Genomic DNA, 19,566 nt, shown 5'->3' with positions numbered 1-19,566 from the left:
AGTGGCTTTTATGAGGAGAGTAACATTTGCAGTAATGCCCATCATTTCTGAAAACACAGTGGTTGCTGTGAGTGTACATCAGCATGGTATATTGTTGTTGTTTTTAAAAATCTCACTGCATTTTAGTTTTAAACTTTCAGATAAATTAACCACATTCAAATTATGTATCCCCCTTGCTCTGCCTATCTTGACTGAGAGCTCTATTGCTATTTCAATCAGAATAGAGCTGCAAGTGACTGAGGTTTTCTACTCCAATCCCCTGCTCATGCAGGAAACCCTATACCCAGGATGGCAAACCTATGGCATGCATGCCACAGGTGGCATGCAGAGCCATTTGTCAGGGCATGCAAAGCGTTGGCCTGTCACCTGGCCAGCGTGCACGAGTTCATGAGTTCAGCCTTTTTAAAAACCATTTTTCGCCCTCCCCAGGCTCCAGAGGCTTTATAGGAGCCTGGGGAGGGCAAAAAAAGCCTCCCCCCCCCCCGGAGGCTTCAGGAGCTTCCCTGAAGCCTCTGGAGCGCAAAAAAACAGCCCTATGGGCGAACCGGAAGTTCAGGAATGGACTTCTGGTTTGCTCGTAGGGTCGGTTTAAGCCCTCCGGAGGCTTCTGGGACCTTCAGGAGGACTAAAAACCACCCTACGAGCACACCGGAAGTCACTTGCGGTTTGCTTGTAGGGTCATTTTTTGCCCTCCGGAGGCTTCAGGGAAGCCTCCAGAGGGCCTCCGGAGGGGCAGGGGAGGCTGTTTCCGCCCTTCCCAGGCTCCTATAAAGCCTCTGGAGCCTGGGGAGGGCAAAAAAAAGCATGCAAAAAATGGGGGGGGGGTGCGGCACACTTGCGCACAACCCCCCTGCGCTCCCCCCGCTTATGGCACACAAGCCAAAAAAGTTTCGCCATCATTGCCCTATACCATTTCAGATAAGGGACTGTCCAATCTGTTCTTAAAAACCTCCAGTGATTAATGTCTATGGTGCTTTTTCAAGAGGCAACTGGACTTTCTGCTTTTTCTTTGAAGATGTTTTGCTTCTCATCCAAGAAGTCTGTAGAGATTCTCCATCATCCAGGTCATGGTTGTCCCAAAGGTGATTTTTCAGGAGGCAACAAGAAAGTCCAGTTGCCTCCTGAAAAAGCATCTTTGGGACTCATCCAAGAAGCTTCTTCAGCTCACTTTAGAGCTGAAGAAACTTCTTGGATAAGAAACAAAATATCTTCAAAGAAAAACCAGAAAAGTCCAGTTGCCTCTTGAAAAAATCACTTTTGGGACTCCAGTGATGAACCCACAACTTCTGATGGCAAGTTGTTCCACTGGTTAATTTTTCTCACTGTTAAGATATTTCTCCTTAATTCCAGGTTGCTTCTCTCTTCCATTAGTTTCCATCCATTGTTTCTTGTCTTGCCCTCTGGAGCTTTGGAAAATAAGTTGACCCCCTCCTCTTTGTGGCAACCTCTGAAATACTAGAATGCTATCATTTCCCCCCTAGTCCTTATCTCTAGACTAATTCTGCAACAGTTATTCATGTTTTTGTCTCCAAAAATATATTTAATCATCTTAGTTGCTCTTCTTTGCACTTTTTCCAAAGTCTCAACATCTTTTTTGTAATGTGGTAACCAAAACTGGGTGCAGTATTCCAGATGTTACCTTACTAAGGCTTTGCAAAATGGTACTAACACTTCACATGACTTTGATTCTATGCCTCTATTTATACAACCAAGGATTATATTAGCTTTTTTGGGTGCCGCCATACATTGCTGGCTCATATTTAAGTGATTGTTCACTAGGACCCCAAGGTCCCACACAGTTACTGTTTTTGAGCCAGGTTTCTCCTAATGTGTTCAAACTCAACTCTCAGAATGTTTAGATATGTTTCAAACATTTGTACATATGAACGTACGAAAAAATCTACCTACAGTACTTGTTTTCAACCAGGAGTTTGAAGCAAGCAGTGAGGAGGAAGAAAGCAGACCTTGAAGTAAACAGTAGTTTCCAATAAACAATGTTAAAAGGAACCAGTTGTGTAGATTCTGTGTCACATTATCAATAATAGGAAAATATTATAATCCAAGACAAGGCTCACAGGCTTAGAAATAATTGTACTGAAACACAGCCTATGGCAATGACACTTCTCTTTGTTTAACATACACAATACAGGTAGGATTTGGCTATTGAGCAGGTTTAACAGGCTTTGTGTTGATGTGTGTGTTTGAATCCATTGTGTGTGGGTGTGTAAGTGCACAAACACAACTATGAATGAAATGAGGTTCTTGGTCTCAATCAATAGAATAAGCAAAGATAATAAAAACAAACATTTCTAATTCTAAGTATAAGTATGTATTGAAAAGACTCAATTGTTCTTGAATGTAAGTATGTGCAAAATGTTATTACAGCAACAGAACATTCCAGGAAACTCCAGAATGTTCTGTTCTTCCTCCAAACCATGGAGGAATTGTTCTTAGGGCAATTTTCTACAAACTGACTTTTCAATGCTTCACAAACCACTTATGGTAACATGCTGGTAGATTTACTTCAGGAATACTGCTGGATTCCTTTAGAACATTTGGATCAGCTTGGTGTGGGGTAAACTAACACTGTGGAATTCTGTGTAATGTTCTTCAGAACAGAACATTTTTAATATACTTACTTTCACATATATCAGCCATATACAGACATGTTTATTTTCATTATTTTTTCCCTTGGGCTTTAACCAATGTATTTATACAATACCTATTAAACCAAGATGTTTTTACAAAATAGCATACTTGCCAAATAAGGATTTGTTCCCAAAAGTGAATATAATTAATTTGAAAACATTATATGTTTTTAGTAAAGCTATAACTACAGTATTTGATTTTAAATACTGTGGGCTTGAGTATGTATTAGTAACCGTTTAATTGCTTACAAACAATGTCTAATTTTAGGCTTGCCTCTTCTGTTTAGTACTAAAAGCACTTTTAATATTTGGTAATGATTAAGCCAACTGTAAGAGGGCATGAAAATTTAAAAGTGAGTGTTTTTATGTCTTGCTACAGTTTAGAGATTAATATGTACAAAGAAATAGTTCCTCTATTAATTATGGCACAAAATATGTATATTTTGTATCTTTCAATTTGCTATTCCCTGTTCTACTGATAGTTCTTAACTTACAACTGTAATTGAGCCCAGACTTATGGTAGTAAATCATGCCAGTTGTTAAATGGTTTACTATGTGGCCATACCCAATGTTACAACTGTTTTGCAGTGGTCATTAAGTTATTCACCATGACCATTAAGCTAGCACCACGGTCCTTAAGTGAAACCATTATTCACAATGGGCATTTTTTTGCTGGAAACCCAAAGTAAACTGGTTTCTGGCAAAAAAAGGGGGGATTTGTGGTCACATGACTATGCTGGAAATGGCCGTAAAGGTAGGCTAGTTGCTAAGCACCCAAAATGCAACCATATGATGGAAGTGGCCATTGGAACTTAAAATCTGAGTTGTAAGTAGCCCTGGGGAGTATGTTATAATTTCAAAAAGTCACTAAGCTACTGGTTTTAAGTCGACTACCTGTATACACAAACAAGAGGAAAAAACAATATACAATACAATTTCATCTAGAAGTAAAACTACAATTAGTAGTTTTCCACGTTAATTATACTGAATAAAATACAGGATAACTGGGAGATCTGTGATAAGTATTTTAGCTGAAGTATCAGAATTGAATTCTACATTAAGCATTAAAAAAAGATCTATAGCATCTTACAAACTTTCAGGAATAAAAATACACAGCTTATAATGTAGTAAAAGTGGTAATCCATACATTAATAATTCATTAATGTAGTAGTTTGGAAGCACCGTCGTTCTCTGACCAAGTTATGCTACTTTTCATTATAGCAACATGGATTGGCAATATTGCAGGTTTCCGTGATAGAAAAACAAACTGTATCCTATATGGAAGACAATAGCATGGAAATCTAAAGAGCCAGTTTGTTAAATTCCCTCCACTATAGCTTTCAAGAGTTCACAAATATTTTCACCCAAAAGCAAAGCAAAACTAATGTCAGTTGAACCTAAGCATACTCCTTCTGGCATGAATATTCTTAAATATTTATAGCACATGAATGATAATTTACATGCCTTGTGGCATCTAAGTGTGTTTATCATTGTGTTATCCAGTTGATAACAATCAACTGGAATCTGGTTTTCCAATTGCTGCTTAGTTCTTAAGTACAAGTCTCCATTCAGCGACTGCCTCGAACAGTGACCTTTTGCAGTTATAACGGTGTTGGAAATGTAACTGCAACTAATGCCTGCATTTATGACCTTTGCAGCGTCACTACCAAATCATGTGTTTGTCACAACAGTCAGTCAGCACTATAATGCTTTGTCCTTTTGCTGAATTGTGGTTGTTTTTTTTTTTTGCCCTTTCCTTGCCCCATTGCAGATTGCTTAAACAAGCTATATTTCCGTAACTGCTTTTGTTCATACACACCACTTCCCTCAAAGTCCTAACTACAAGTCAACAAGATCAGCTCTGTGACCTTAATAATTCGATTAGAACACTCCAGCCCACTTGCCTTGCTATCTGAAACTGACAAGATCCTAATCAGTTTCACATTGAAGGCTTTTCTTTGCCTCCTAAGCTGCTGCAAGTACAACAGCCAACCTACTGCATTCCTTTCAATGTCTATTGCCTATTATGTGCCTGCTTACTCTTCTCTAATGAATGTAAATACAAATTACATTCTAGTTAATTCTTCTAGCACTGGGATAAGAGGGAGTTGGGAAAGTTGAAGTAAAATCATAAGCAGTTACATGATTTTCACATAGCAACCATTTCACTTAATGACTGAGTTGCTGGAACCAATTGCTAAACAAGAACTATCTATACAGTATATTCAATAATTATTCAGAAGAAGGATTGGCAAAGTTCAAAGAATTAAAGTCCACAATCAATATTTTGAGGAAGTGAAAGGGAATGGGAGGCCTCTTTGAAGCAAACTGCTCTCGGTTTCACCCTAAAAACTGCCCCCTAAACAGGCCACAATTGCCACCCCAAATTCAGCAACCCCTGATTTACAGGACACATAGGAAGTGTTTAAAAATCCTCAGACCAGTATTTGATTTAAAAGGAAGCTGGGGATTGGCATTAACATTCTTACCTTTTAGGTAACATTTCCAAAAGAGCTAAAGTGGAAAGCAGATAGGATCTACCAGCTTACTTAAGTAATTTCTTTCTTGGCCAGTTCAAGAGGTCTGCCTTTTAATCCCCCCCCCCCCCCCAAGGGATATGGTAATGCAAGAGGAGAGTAACTTTCTGCCCTTATTCCTTTAGCTATGGAAGGGGGGATTTGAGATGGCTTTTGATTTAATTAGTGCCTCGAGACTATCAAAGGTCATTATGCTTTGCAGCCACAATCAGCAGCAAAATAATGCAATTTAGCAGTTTGTCTTCTAATGAAGACAAGCAAGACTCTAAAAACCACTATGAGATTCATGGAGATTCTAGGTTGCTTTACCTGCCTTTCAAATTTCCTATCTCCCCAGATTAAGCCTCCAATTTAGTGAAAAAGGCTTAAGCATTACTGTTTTTTGTAGAAAGTTCAGTTAATTTCCTACCAAACAGAAATCATCACACTTTCAAGGATTATAAATATTATAAAATAATTATTAGCATTACTTTATTAGTCAAATTTTAGCAAAAATATCAATTTTATATCAGCAGGAAAATTTAGGCAATGGTAAAAGTGAAGAAATGTGTTAGAAAAATATACATATTTCATATATAAGGAAAACTACTCCCTTTTAAATTAAACATTTAAAAGTTAATACTTATAATCTGTGTTGATGTAGAAAGATTTTAGCTTCTTTTGATAAGCCAAACTTCATTATGCCTGTTTAGCAACTTAAATGGACTGTCATAACCAGCAGTATAATAGATCTTTTCTTGAAATGTTCTTCCATCCCGCCTTAAAGTTTCAGCAAGTGCTTGTATTTCATCTTGATTTCTTTTAGCTTTAGCAAATCCTCCAAATAATCTGTTAAGAACAGACATAACATATTTTACAAAGCAGTACCTAGATCAAACATATTAAGTCAAAACTAAAGATTACTGTTAATGAAATACATTCCCCAGAATTTAAACATTGCTTTTATTCGGCCATCTATCATCTATCCTTTGTTTAATTTACTCGCAAAGAGAATCCATCCATATAAAAGCAGTAACATAATACCCTCGTGATGTTTTCATATGTGCATGGAATGCTAAACAAATATAAATTAGCTCTGAATACAATAAACAATGAGATTCATAGATTAAAAAAATAACATGGTGGCCAATTCCAAAAGCTGTTTTAAGAGTGTGTGTGTGTGTGTGTGTATACATATACATAAATACATACATACATATACATATACCAGTGGTGGATTGCAGGCAGTACGCCCTGGTACAGGCATACTGGTACCTGCCGGGAGCACCGGGTACCATTCCGGTATGGTGCTCCGGAGGGCCCACCCGCCCTCACAGCCCTCTCTTGTTCCTTACCTGTATTTCAAGGAAATGGGTCATCTGTGAACGCGAGCACAGCGTATGGCGCCTATGTGATGCTCCACTGAGCAGCTGGAACGTCATGGAGGCGTCGTGGAGCATCACAGGAGGTAAGGACACATGCGCGCTGTGCGTGCATTCATGTGGCCACCGGGCTCCGTTGCACCGTACTGGTTGCAACAGGATCCGGAACCCCCCACTGACATATACATATACATAAATATACGTGTGTGTGTGTGTGTGTGTACCAGCATAACTCTGGAACACCTCGAGCAATTTCAACCAAACTTGGTACACAGATGACTTACTCTCTGGGAACAAATACTGTGGGGGTAAAACACCCTAACACCCCTCAGGATGTGTGTTCTGTTAAGATACAGCTTGTTGTGCCTTAAAATGGCTTCTACCATACTGCCGTAAAATGACTTCTACTGTACAGAGCAGTGGAGTTGCCATGGTAACGGCTTCACAGTATTCCACAAAGGGGTTCCCCCTGGTAAGGGGGAAAACCAAACATTAGAAATTACATTTGGTCCAGGATTATTTTTGAGGACAAATGTATTGATTAGGCTAAATAAATACCCGGGCAATGCCAGGTTATCAGCTAGTGGCATATAAAATACCTTTCACAGAATAAAAATTTCATCCATAGAATACTTATTTTCATCCTCTAGTTTCTTTTAAGTATTATTATTTGTAGAACTGTTAGATCTTAAGCAAAGTTGCTCAGAAATTGAAAAACTGTATATTTAGTCATTTGTAATCACTAAAGATCTGAGAACATCTAACAACTTTTGATTCTGGCAGGCTTTTTTAAAATCCCAGAATATTTTAAACTATATACAACATATTTTATCCACCACAAGGTGGCAGACAACAGTTATCAACAATTTTAAATAGTTTTAGCTCTGATATACTCCATTATGACCAAGTAGCTGTTGTATACAAGAATTCTATTTTACCTTAACTGATTAAACATTATTATATTAAAATCACTTAAAAATGGTGGGGAGAGGAGAAACCTTTCTCTCACACATACCAACTGGCTAGTTAATAATATGCACCAGGTAGTAATATGTAGATATTTTAAACAGGGACTGTGTTACCTGTATAGATTTTAAAAAAAACAAAACTATTACACTTCAAAAACATTACTATCAACATATCATTTAAAAATAAGTGATATACTGAGGCCCAGTTTAGTCCAGACATGAAGCACTAACCAATGAGTACTAACACTTTTATTGTAAGACAAGCTGTACCTGGCCACGCGTTGCTGTGGCCCACTCTGGTTAAATGGAAAAGAAAGAAAAGAGAAAGCGCAAGTTCCCCAGGAGAGGCGGCCACCGCATGGAAGTGAGCCACGGTGGCCCCTGCAAGAGCCGCCACGGAGGACGCTCCCACAGGCCCCGGCCTGGCTGAACTGAGGAGGAGAGGAGGAGGCGGCCGCCGTCCCGTGAGGAGCAGGAGGAGGAGGAAAGAGCCGCCCCTGGTGACACAGACACGAGGCAGCCCCCGCTGGCCGCGGCCCCATTCAGAGACGCTGTCACCACTGCAGTCGCCGCCTCATGGTGCACCCAGCGGCTGCCTCAGCCCCACTGCGCCACAGGCTGACACAGCCGCTGTCCCGTCGGAGCCGCCTTGGCGAGGCCATAGCTGGCTCCCTGTGAGGGGGTGGAGAGCGCGCGCAGCCGGCCGGGCTGAGGAGATGCTCCGCCTCCACCTCTGGAGCTCCACTGGGCTGGGTGGGGGGAGGCCGGCTTAAGGGTAGGAGGCGGCCGAGGGATGGGGCAGGCACCGCCCTACCACAGACAGCAAAGGCCTGGCGGGAGGGGAGGAGAGAGGGGAGGGGGAGGCTGAAAGGCTTCGGCTCCCCTTGGTGGAAATGGCGAAGCTCGTCGTCGGAGGGGCGGAAAGGGGAAAGGGTGCAGCCATAGCCCAGCCACACATATAAAGGTACCGTCGGGACGAAGTGTTCTGAATATACTATACTCAAGAAATGAACACTATGTTATAGCATGTGTTGCTTTTACGTCCAGCAGATGGCGCTGGTTTTCAAAAAAAGCATGTTTTTACAAAAAAACATGTTTTTACCCGTCACAGGTGTGACATCTATATAATATACATATATAAAAATATACATTTACATTTTTATTTATATAGATAGAAGATTACAATGTCTTGCATGTCTGAACATAATATATCTCCCCCAGCTCCCCTTGCTTTTACAGTCCAAGAAACCAGAGGTCAATATTTACCTGACAAAGACTGTAATTGCTGGCCTAGTTTCGATGAAGACATCTGCTTCTGAAGGCTTGGGTGGGTTTGCCTGGTACTGAGATGGCAAATAAAAGGCAACTGTTGTAATGGACTCGGAGAATGGGCCAACTCCTGGCTGGACATAGCATGTCACTGGAGCTGTCATAGCTATCTTTGTTCCTGCAAAAGGCAGAAAGAATCATGTCACTAGCCCGACACTGCTAATCTTTAAGGATGAAGTCTTTAAATTAGAATGCTAAAATCCTGAAATCTCTCATGCATTAACTAATGCTATCATCATCCAGAAACAATGATTAAAATGGTTTCATTCCAGGCAAACATATAGCTCAATATTAAACTACACACAAAATAAATATAATCAAATGACTAAACTTAAGCTAACTCAGTCAAAACACCAGATATATCTACTATGCTTTCTGGCCAGAAATCCAGTTAAACCTACAAATAAGGTAACTTTAGTAATATTTCCAAAATGCACCTGACTACTACAGAGGGAAACTGGTTCCAATGTAATTGTTAAAGACTTTTTTTGCAATTTTAAACAAAAATTTAGAGGAGTGAGGCAATTTGTTTTAAATTCTGAGGCAATTAATCACGAGGAGGCTGCTGAACAGTTAACCTTTTATTAGCAACAGTAACCTGACAGAACGGAACAACAAAAACCCCGGCTGACAGCTATTTATATGGATAGCTGTCAGACGGGGAACCAATAGAAGAACAGTAATTCTCCCGCTGAATGGCTGGGCCAATCAGGGACGACCGGGACAGCACCACCTGCTGGTGGATGCCCTCGGTACACAACAATTTGACCCCACAATCATTGGTAAAGTGAATGTCCTCAGAATGATTATTTTTCTAATAACTTTAAGAATTTCTTTATCCATGTTTTGAAATGTCTATTAAAATATTTGTATGCGCCTTGAGGCAAAAAATAGAGAACAGCTTCCAATAAAATATTTTAGAATATGCATGAAAGACATTTAGGAAAGCAACACATTTTGGGACATGATGAAATATATCTGTGTGGCATGATTTTTTTCCCATGTAAAAAAGAGGAACAATTTCATGAAAATAGGATGCACACATTGGATACATTCAAATACCCTGTATATTACCTTTTTCATTCTTGCCTTTAATATAGTTAAAGAGCTTCATGAAGCCAGCATTGATGGCTGCATCCCAGTCTATGGTTTTAAGAGATGTACAAACCCATTTGGCAGGTTCATACTGTCGAATTTCATAATCGGATGCCTTTAAAAGAAAAGTCAAGGTCACAGATCATGACATTGTTACTAAATGATTTGCATATTATAAACTCTGAAGGAATTCATTGAAATACCAATAAAACATATATTAAACTATGAATGTTAAGAGTTACAGTACAATGGTTACTGAGTTAGTTTAGATTAGGGCAGGCCCACATTTAACAACAAAGCTCATTCAGTACCCCAAGGATGTTTTTCAAAAGGCAACTGGACTTTGTTTTTCTCTCTCCTTGAATATATTTTGTTTCTCATTCAAGAAGCTTCTTCAGTTCTTCTTGGAACTTCAGCATCTTCTTGTATGAGAAGCGAAACCTATTCAAGGAGGAAAAAAACCCAAGGAAACCCAGTTATCTTTTGAAAAGCACTTTTGGGAAACCATGGCCTGGATGACTGAGAATCTCCACAGACATTCATTCAGGAACTTTAAGTCAGCCATACCTGAATCACCCTGTGTTGTGAGAATATAGATGGGTTGGCTAGAGCTCATTGGAAGAAAAGTAGATGTAACATAGTAAATAAACAATAAAGGATAGAATATCTTCAAACAGGAGGCATTGTACTGACAGAAGGGCTATTTAAAACCCATTTTTTCAACTTTATTTCAAAAATGTTTACTTCTGCCATCCTGCAATCTGACCTTATAGCAACATCCTTGCTCGCCATACAGCCCCAATTAGGTATTGTGGCTGTGCACACCTCAAAAAGTATTTGAAAAAAATGCTTGACGTACACTCTGAGCATAGGCACAGCACATATCTATAGTCATTAAAGCAGCCCAAGTTTTTCCAGGCTTCTGCCCAAGGCTTCGAAAGAGCTGCTTCAAGGAATTCTTAAATTAAAAAGGGAAACCATACTTTTCTTTATGGTAGAAATATTTAGAAAAATATTTTGAGTGACAAAAAATTACTACAGAAGAAAGTATTTAAAATAGAAAGATGGAAAGATAGAAAAGATCTATACTCTTCCATCTCAGTGCCAAATGTATGGCTTTTATTTCAAAGGGGGAAAATAGGCTTTACATAAATTTGCTCTCTGCTTTGGTAGTAATTCCAAGTATTATTCACGAAGTTGAAACACCTTTCAAATATGTTTAGGCCATAATTCCCAGAACTTGGTTCTAACAAGGCTATGTGATAGTTTTGACCTCCATATACCTGCAGGCGTCAGGTTAGGTCAGGCTAATCTCCTGACAAATATCAAAAAGAGTAGCAACAATCATTGCTTTGTGGCTATTTGTTCAGTTAGAATAGAATTGAATAACAATGTTGGAAGGGTCCTTTGAGGTCTTCTAGTCCAACCCACTGCTCAGGCAGGAAACCCTATACCAGCGATGGCGAACCTTTTTTGGCTTGCGTGCCACAAGTGGGGGGAGCGCAGGGGAGTCGTGTGCGGGTGTGCCGCACCCACAATGCAACACGCGACCCCCAGTGCGCATGCGCGCACAACGCGCGACCCCCCCCCATTTTTACATGCTTTTTTCGCCCTCCCCAGGCTCCAGAGGCTTTATAGGAGCCTGGGGAGGGCGAAAAGAGCCTCCCCCACCCCCCGGAGGCCCCCCGGAGGCTTCAGGGACCGTCCGGAGGCTTTCCTGAAGCCTTCGGAACGCTTAAAACCACCCTCCAAGCAAACCAGAAGTGACTTCCGGGTTGCTCGGAGGGCCATTTTAAGTGCTCCGAAGGCGTCAGGGAAGCCTCCGGACAATCCCTGAAGCCTTCAGAACGCTTAAAACGACCCTCCGAGCAACCCGGAAGCCTCTGGAGCCTGGGGAAGGCGAAAAATAGCTTTTAAAAAGGTGAACTCAGCTGGCCAGCACGCGCTTGCGCGCTGGCCAGCTGACAGGGCAGCGCCTCGCGTGTCCTGACAAATGGCTCCGCGTGCCACTTGTGGCACACGTGCCATAGGTTCGCCATCATGCCCTATACCATTTCAGACAAATGGTTGTCCGAGCTCTTCTTAAAAACTTCCAGTGTTGGAGCATTTACAACTTCTGGAGGCGTTCCACTGAGTAATTGTTCGAACTGTCAGGAAATTTCTTCTTAGTACTAGGTTGCTTCTGCCCTTGATTAGTTTCCACCCATTGCTTCTTGTCCTGCCTTCAGGTGCTTTGGAGAATAGGTTGACCTCCTCTTCTTTGTGGTAACCCCTTAGATATTGGAATACTGTTATCACCACACTCCTAGTCTTTCTTTTCATTAAACTAGACAACTGACTGTTCAAAGTTATGGAATTGCTAGAAAAAATTGATGTACTGTACAGATAGTCCAGTGGTGGGTTGCAGGAGGTACGTCTCGGTATGGGCGGTATGACTGTTACATACCTGTCTCCCTGCTATGTTTCATCGGCCCTGCCGGAGCTGCTACATGTGTTAGCTGGATTGAGGGTTGATTTCCCCAGACTTATGATCCTGGGGGATTTCAATCTGCCTTATGATCCTGGGGGATTTCAATCTGCCTTGAAATCCCCCAGGATCATAAGCGAGACATCCGAGTCAGCTCGGGAGTTCATGGCTTCCATGATGGCTATGGACCTAACTCAGTTAATTCAAGACCCCACCCATAACAGGGGACACACGCTCGGCCTGATTTTTGTCTCTGGGCAGTGGATGAATGATCTAGATTTAGGGGATAATTCTATACAACCCTTGTCATGGTCTGATCATTTCCTCATTAGGCTTGACTTCCATACTGCTACCCCTTGCCGCAGGGAGCGGAACCGACTAGATGGTTCTGCCCCAGGCGCCTGATGGACCCTGAAAGGTTCCTGATGGAGCTTGGGACTTTTCCTGAATCTCTTGCTCACAGCTCGACCGAAGCCCTAGTGGAAGCCTGGGATAGGGCGGCCACTGGGGCCTTGGATCGCATTGTGCCTTTGCAACTTCTGACCCGGTGTCAATCCCGGGTAACTCCCTGGTTTACCGAGGAGCTCTGGGAGATGAAACGCCGAAAAAGACGCCTAGAGAGTGATTGGAGGACCACCCAGTTCGAATCTGATCGAACACTAGTAAGAATTCATATTAAATCCTACTTAGTGGCGATAAAAGCGGCAAAACGGCAACATTTTTCCGCTCTTATCGCGTCCGCAGATAACTGCCCAGCCACCCTGTTTAGGGTGACCCGCTCCTTACTTAACCAAGGAATTGGGAAAGACCCCTTGCAGGGTAGGGCAGAATAATTTGTTCAGTATCTGCAGGATAAAATCACTCAGATCCGGACAGGCTTGTACTCTGACTGGGTAGATTCGGGCGAGTCGATGGGGATGAATCTTGTAGAGACTATCTGGGATGAGTTTGACTCTGTGACCCCCCGAGGGCATGGACAGGATTATGGGAAGACTTAGTGCTGCCACTTGTGTGCTGGACCCGTGTCCCTCTTGATAGTTTCGGCTTCCCGGGAGGTGACACGAGGCTGGCTCCAGACGATTACCAACACTTCATTGAGAGAGGGGTTCTTTCCCACCGCCTTGAAGGAGGCGGTGGTGAGGCCCCTCCTTGAGAAGTCTTCCCTGGATCCAGATTCTTTAGCCAACTATCGTCCGGTCTCCAACCTTCACTTTGTAGCGAAGGTTGTTGAGAGTGTGGTAGCACGTCAGCTTCCCCAGTACCTGGATGAAGCTGCCTACCTGGATCCGTTTCAGTCAGGTTTCAGGCCCAGGTACAGCATGGAGATGGCATTGGTCGCGTTGGTTGATGATCTCTGTCGGGCCCGGGACAGGGGCTGCTCCTCTGTCCTGGTCCTATTAGACCTCTCAGCGGCTTTCGATACCATCAACCATGGTATCCTAGTGTGACGACTCGGGGAGTTGGGAGCACCGTTTTACGGTGGTTCTCCTCCTACCTGTCGGATCGGTCGCAGTTTGTGTTGACTGGAGGACAGAGATCGACCCCCAGGCACGTCACTTGTGGGGTGCCCCAGGGGTCGGTTCTCTCACCCCTCCTGTTCAACATATACATGAAACCGCTGGGCGAGATCATCCGTGGTTTTGGGGTACGGTATCATCAATATGCTGATGATACCCAACTTTTCATCTCCACCCCAAACCACCCAAACGATGCCCTCGACGTGATGTCCCGATGCCTGGAGGCTGTGCGGATCTGGATGGGGAGGAACAGGCTTCTCCCTGACTGGAGGACAGGGATTGACCCAGAGGCGCGTCACTTGTGGGGTGCCCCAAGGGTCAGTTGTCTCACGCTTCCTGTTCAACATATATATGAAACCGCTGGACTACTGCAACGCTCTCTACATGGGGCTGCCCTTGAAAAGCACCCGGAGGCTTCAGCTGGTCCAGAATGCGGCTGCACGGGTTATCATGGGGGTACCTAGGTGCTCCCATGTTACACCCCTTTTAGGTGGCCTGCACTGGTTGCCGGTTGTTTTCCCGGTGCAATTCACAGTACTAATTATGACCTTTAAAGCACTCCATGGCTTAGGCCCAGGGTTCCTGTGAGACCACCTACTGCCACCAGTAGCCTCCCACCGTCCAGTGCAATCCCACAGAGTTGGCGTCCTCAGGGTGCCGTCGGCCAGACAGTGTCGGCTAGCAACCCCCAGGTGGAGAGCCTTCTCTGTGGGAGCGCCATCCCTCTGAAATGAGCTGCCCCCGGAGCATCGCATAATCCCCGACCTCCGGTCCTTCCAACGTGCCCTAAAAAGTTGGCTTTTCCGGCAAGCTGGCCTGGCCTGAACAGAATAAAATAAATGATTAATTTAATTGTTAATTTTAATCTAATTTTTAAATTTTTATTGTTAATATTAATTGGGTTTGTTTTTGGATACTTTATTTAATTTCCTTTTTAACTTTTGTAATATGGGTTTTTTTTTATGTTGTACGCCGCCCTTTGGGAGAAGGGCGGCATATAAATCCAATAAACAAACAAATAAACAAACATTACATAAACAAAGCAACTTTCATGCTGGCGAACAATGGAAGTGTGTGAGAGAAGTTCAGGTTGTCTCCTTCCTAACTCAGCCTAGCTCTAAGAATAGACAAGGAGTAGGGGCCATATGAAATTAAGTCTCTTTAATATTGTTTTTTCTGGGATAGTCACGTCTATGTAGTGACAACTTATGCAACGTTAGTACCAGTGATGCAGATTCTATGGCATGGAGAGTCTGAACTAGAAGGCAGTTGTGCCAGACAACTTTTTATTGTTTTACTGCATTTTATTACTATAAAATCTAAGTAATACATTGTATTATTTAGGCATAAAAGTGTGCATATGGTATTGATTAGAAATTATAAACAATGTTTAGATAACTTAAAAATTGAAAAATAAAAAGATATTTATATCAATATTAACTGTGATCATTAAAATGTCAGTCATAAGGTTATTTAATGTTTACATCCAAAGGTAAAAATGGCATTAATAAACAACTGCAACTTACACAAAACTATTTGTTATACAATAAAAGGTTTCAATTTAAGCTTACTATTTAATACTAAGATCTCCACTGCATTTTTATTGTTTGTGCCGATTAAAGAAAAACGAAAAGCAGACAAAATAACAATAGCAAAAAGAAAAAGTAAAAAAGAAACGCAGCTATTTGGTTTCCAACTGTCCCCCTTTAGTGCCTCCAACAATTTACAGTGTTTGTATGCATTTAGGTCCCCTTAGAAGCATGTCAGGAAATTCCTGCCATCCGCACACTATGGATTTGGCCTCTACAATCTCTTTGGGTTAAATGGGGTTAATTTAGAAATATCTGGATCTTTTGTAGTCCGTAAATTTGAGCTGTAGTGGCACAGTGGTTAGAATCCAATATTGCAGGCTAATTCTGCTGACTGCTGATTGCCAGCAATTCGGCAGTTTGATTTTCATCAATTCAAGGTTGACTCAGCCTTCCATCTTTCTGAGGTTGGTAAAATGAGGATCCAGATTATTGAGAGCAATATGCTAACTCTCTAAACCGCTTAGAGAGAGCTGTAAAGCATTGTGAAATGGTATAGAAGTCTAAGTGCTATTGCTATTGCTAAATCTCTCAAGATAACTTGGAGAATCAGTCCTGTTACTTCAGTGGTGGCTTGGCAGGGGAAGGATACTGTAAAATCTCCATTCCCACCCCACTCCAGGGGAAGGATACTGTAAAATCTCCATTTCCTCCCGATCAGTTGGGACTTGGGCAGCAGAGAATAGATGGGGGCGGGCCAGTCAGAGGTGGTATTTACCAGTTCTCCGAACTACTCAAAATTTCTGCTACCGATTTTCCAGAACTGGTCAGAACCTGCTGAATACCACCTCTGCATTACTAGTTGAATGAGGCTAATCCAAGGCTGGAAATGAAAACGTAAGTCACCTGATTTGGTAATGCAGTCCATTTAGGCATCTCCAAGCCAGAAGAAAAAAGGGCTTGTTTTATAGTCTTCAACATCCTATATAAACAAAAGGAACAAAGTTATAGCTCTTCTATATTCTGGATTAAACCTACAAATTCATAAGGTTCAATCCTCTTGAAAGAGGATCTGCAAAGGATTTTAGCTTGTAGGTTTTTAACAACTAAAACCTAAAGCAAACATTTTATTCTCATCTCTTCAACCATGGTATCCTAGTGTGACGACGTTGATGAAAGAAAGAAAAGCTATGGCTAAGGGAACAAGGAAAAGAACTGAAAACTGTAAGCAAATACATTTGCAGAAATGGCTAAGTGGACATGTTTGATTAAGGAGCAGTTGCTTTCATAAAAATGGAAACTCTTTATGGTTGTATTTTCTGAAAATGAATAGAAACGAACTGGCGATTTTTGAATTTATTAATTAAAAAGGTTTGTTTTAAAAAAACATGTAGTGTGGGTGTGTGATATAATTCGTGTAACAGCTGCAAAGATGAAAAGTTGCATCTTTACATTTTTTCTTTTCTTTCTGTTATCTTTCACTTTATCTTTACATCTTCTTTTTCTGTAGTTTTTAAGCCTACATAAAAATCTCTAATAGTAAAAATGACTTTTTAAAAAAAGGCTGTAAACACAGATATGGCCTGGAAACAACTTCCTGGGTACAAGCTTGCTCTGAGGCACCCTGTTCTTTTAACTGGGTTTGTATAGTGTCCCCCACAGCATCCTGTTGATCAATTTGGTGGAAATCTCAAGGCTGAAGTCCTCCTAAATAAGTATTCTTAAATTGATAACTGTTGCATTCGCCGCAGCAGCACTTCTGCTTTGCACTGCTTTCCAATGTGAAGGGTATACCATTTATTCTCCATGCCAGCGACCAGCTGGGCTCCTTTCGATTTGTTGTGCCTCTCTATTCAAAGAATAAAAGTCCCAGTTCAGGAACTGTCACAACTGCACCGCCTGGCATATCCTGCTCGCTTCGCTTCGCTCATTCAACAATGGGCTAAAAAAACCTGACCCCCGTTCAGATTTCTAAAGAGTTCAATTGGGACAGCACTTTCCCAGTACTATGGGGTGTGTAGTTCAAAGCATAACTATCAAAACAAAACTTATCCCTGCCTTTATCCCCCAAACTCACCTTTCGAGTAGCCTCTTCTCTGGTTCCCAAGCAGGAGCTTTTGCAAAAGGCAACAGAGTTGGGTGGGGGGGAAGGGGGGGCATAACATTTCTAGCCTCGAGAGTCGTGGGGCGGGGCCGCCTGGCTCAGGAGGGAGAGAATAATTATTCTCCTCTCCCCACACTCTCAACCACCACCCCCACAGCAGAAAGAAACTACTGGTTCAACGCAGGGAGGGAGGGGGGGGCATACGGAGAATTCGGCTTTCTGATTGGTTGCGAATGGGCGGCATCTAGGCCCCTGGGGGATTTTAAGGGAGCGTCGGCCGGCTGTTTTGCCGGATCGGGAAAGAAAGAGGGCGGGGTGGGTTGGGGGAAGCTTCTCCTTTTGGTGGCGCTTGTTGTGGTGTGGCACGGTCTCTCGGGGGAAAGAAGGAGTGAGCTCATGACCTCCTGTCAGATGCCCAAAGGGGGGGGGGGGAGGAGAGGGGGAGATGAAAAGGGCTCTTTGAAGCAGAAGGCATTCGTGTTTATCTCGCCCGCTCACTCCCACAGCGCTGCATTTCTCTCCGCTGAGGGAATGCTTGCCTTTTCGACGGGGCGCTCCGACGGCGGGGAAGGCTTTCGCCTGGGCCAAGGGCGTTTTTTCGCGCTCGGGAGATTGCGGAGGAAAGTTTGGCACCCGAAGTTCGCGCTCTTTCCCTGTTGGAAGGACAAACGGGATGTTCACATCGCAATCCCACGCTCGTTTTGGATTTACGGGGAGGGACGCGCTTGGCACTTTTGCACGGCAAAGCCAAGCAGCAACCAAGGAAGGTTTCGCTGTTAGGGTTTGATGAGGGTCCTCTAATGAAGTCTTTGCCCAGTGTTAACAAGACTTTTTTTCTTTTTTTTTGTAGAATGCCAAGAATGTCAGAATAAGGGACACGGTGGCTCAGTGGCTAAGACGCTGAGCTTGTCGATCAGAAAGGTTGGCATTTGGGTGTTCGAATCCCTAGCACCGCTTAACGGAGTGAGCTTGTCCCATCTTCTGCCAACCCAGCAGTTCGAAAGCATGTAAAAATGCAAGTAGAAAAAATAGGAACCACCTTTGGTGGGAAGGTAAACAGTGTTCCATGCGCCTGCCGTGTTAAGTCATGCCGGCCACATGACCACAGAGAAATCTTCAGACAGCACTGGTTCTTCGGCTTTGAAATGGAGATGAGCACCACCCCCTAGAGTCGGGAACAACTAGCACATATTTGGGAGGGAAACCTTTACCTTTAAGAATGCCAAATCCTTGTATTATTTGGGGTAAGGACACAGGCAATTCGCAAAACTTCAGGATAAGAACAGTGAACTTCGGCAACGTTTCAGAGTAAGAAAGCTAAAATCTGAGACAGTTGGATGTGCACCTGAATCATTGTGCAAAATAACGCACCTGAAAAGATAGCTTGACTGCAGATTGTTGGTGTACATTCTTCCATACATTTCACTTGCCCAAAAGTTTATTGTTAGAACCGCCAGGAATAATAATAATGTTGCAACTTTCAATTGCTTCTGCATAAATCAATATACATAGAAAAATTCTTACTTGTTCAACTCTTCTCCAAAATGTCACAAGAAGTAAAATTAAACAAGTCAGATTAGTAATACCCTGGTAAGAATGTTCCAAAGGTGCTTTTTCAAGAGGCACTTTCTGAAGTTTCTGAAAAGTCCAATTGACTCTTGAAAAAACACCTTTGGGACAACCAGGACTGAGAATCTCCATAGACATTCCTGGTAAGAATGCCATTTCTCATGGCAATGATCTAGCCATCCAATCTAACTATTGTATGGGAAAGCTTACCTGTTTGAGAACTACATATAAGAACTGGCCTTTTTAGCAGTGATGTGCTGTGAGATTTATGGCTGGTGAGGCACTGACACAGTGGTGGGTTTCAATTTTTTTTTAGATTTGTGGACTTCAACTCCCAGAATTCCACAGCCAGGCATGCTCAGTTCCGATTTAAAGCGACAGCATTTGTTTTTCTCCTTTGCGAAAGAAATTTACTTTCTTTTTCTTCTCCCTGCCTCTCCTT

The 19,566-nt window shown here is 42.4% G+C and overlaps 1 protein-coding gene and 1 long non-coding RNA gene across 2 annotated transcripts; one reads left to right on the top strand and one right to left on the bottom strand.

Annotated features, from left to right (window-relative positions):
- Positions 1-828: 828 nt before the first annotated feature.
- LOC309387117 lies at positions 829-5,362 on the top strand. Its single transcript, XR_014174547.1, has 2 exons — positions 829-1,915; positions 2,106-5,362. It is a non-coding gene; the product is annotated as an uncharacterized lncRNA (long non-coding RNA).
- On the bottom strand, positions 3,660-17,736 carry HEBP2 (heme binding protein 2). Its single transcript, XM_081943325.1, has 5 exons — positions 17,529-17,736; positions 16,358-16,433; positions 9,918-10,053; positions 8,781-8,961; positions 3,660-6,013 (listed from the first exon to the last, which is right to left on the bottom strand). Exons 1-5 carry the CDS (start codon positions 17,609-17,611, stop codon positions 5,836-5,838), a joined length of 654 nt encoding a protein of 217 aa, XP_081799451.1. The 5' UTR covers positions 17,612-17,736; the 3' UTR covers positions 3,660-5,835.
- Positions 17,737-19,566: the final 1,830 nt, after the last annotated feature.

This window comes from Natrix helvetica (genome assembly GCF_964273705.1).
Source record: "Natrix helvetica genome assembly, chromosome: 2".
Classification (NCBI taxonomy): domain Eukaryota; kingdom Metazoa; phylum Chordata; class Lepidosauria; order Squamata; family Natricidae; genus Natrix; species Natrix helvetica.
Note: the sequence above shows the minus strand (reverse complement) of the source record. Positions and strands in the feature narration are given on the sequence as shown.

What these genes read in the sequence shown, in the direction of transcription:
- HEBP2 (XM_081943325.1), bottom strand. Translation starts at nt 17,611, where the DNA reads ATGCCCCCCCTTCCCCCCCACCCAACTCTGTTGCCTTTTGCAAAAGCT. An exon ending in GAGAAGAGGCTACTCGAAAG is followed by an intron (nt 16,434 to 17,528) that starts GTGAGTTTGGGG and finishes TTGTTTATATAG; the next exon opens with GATGTTGAAGACTATAAAAC. An exon ending in TAAAGGCAAGAATGAAAAAG is followed by an intron (nt 8,962 to 9,917) that starts GTAATATACAGG and finishes TGCCTTTTGCAG; the next exon opens with GAACAAAGATAGCTATGACA.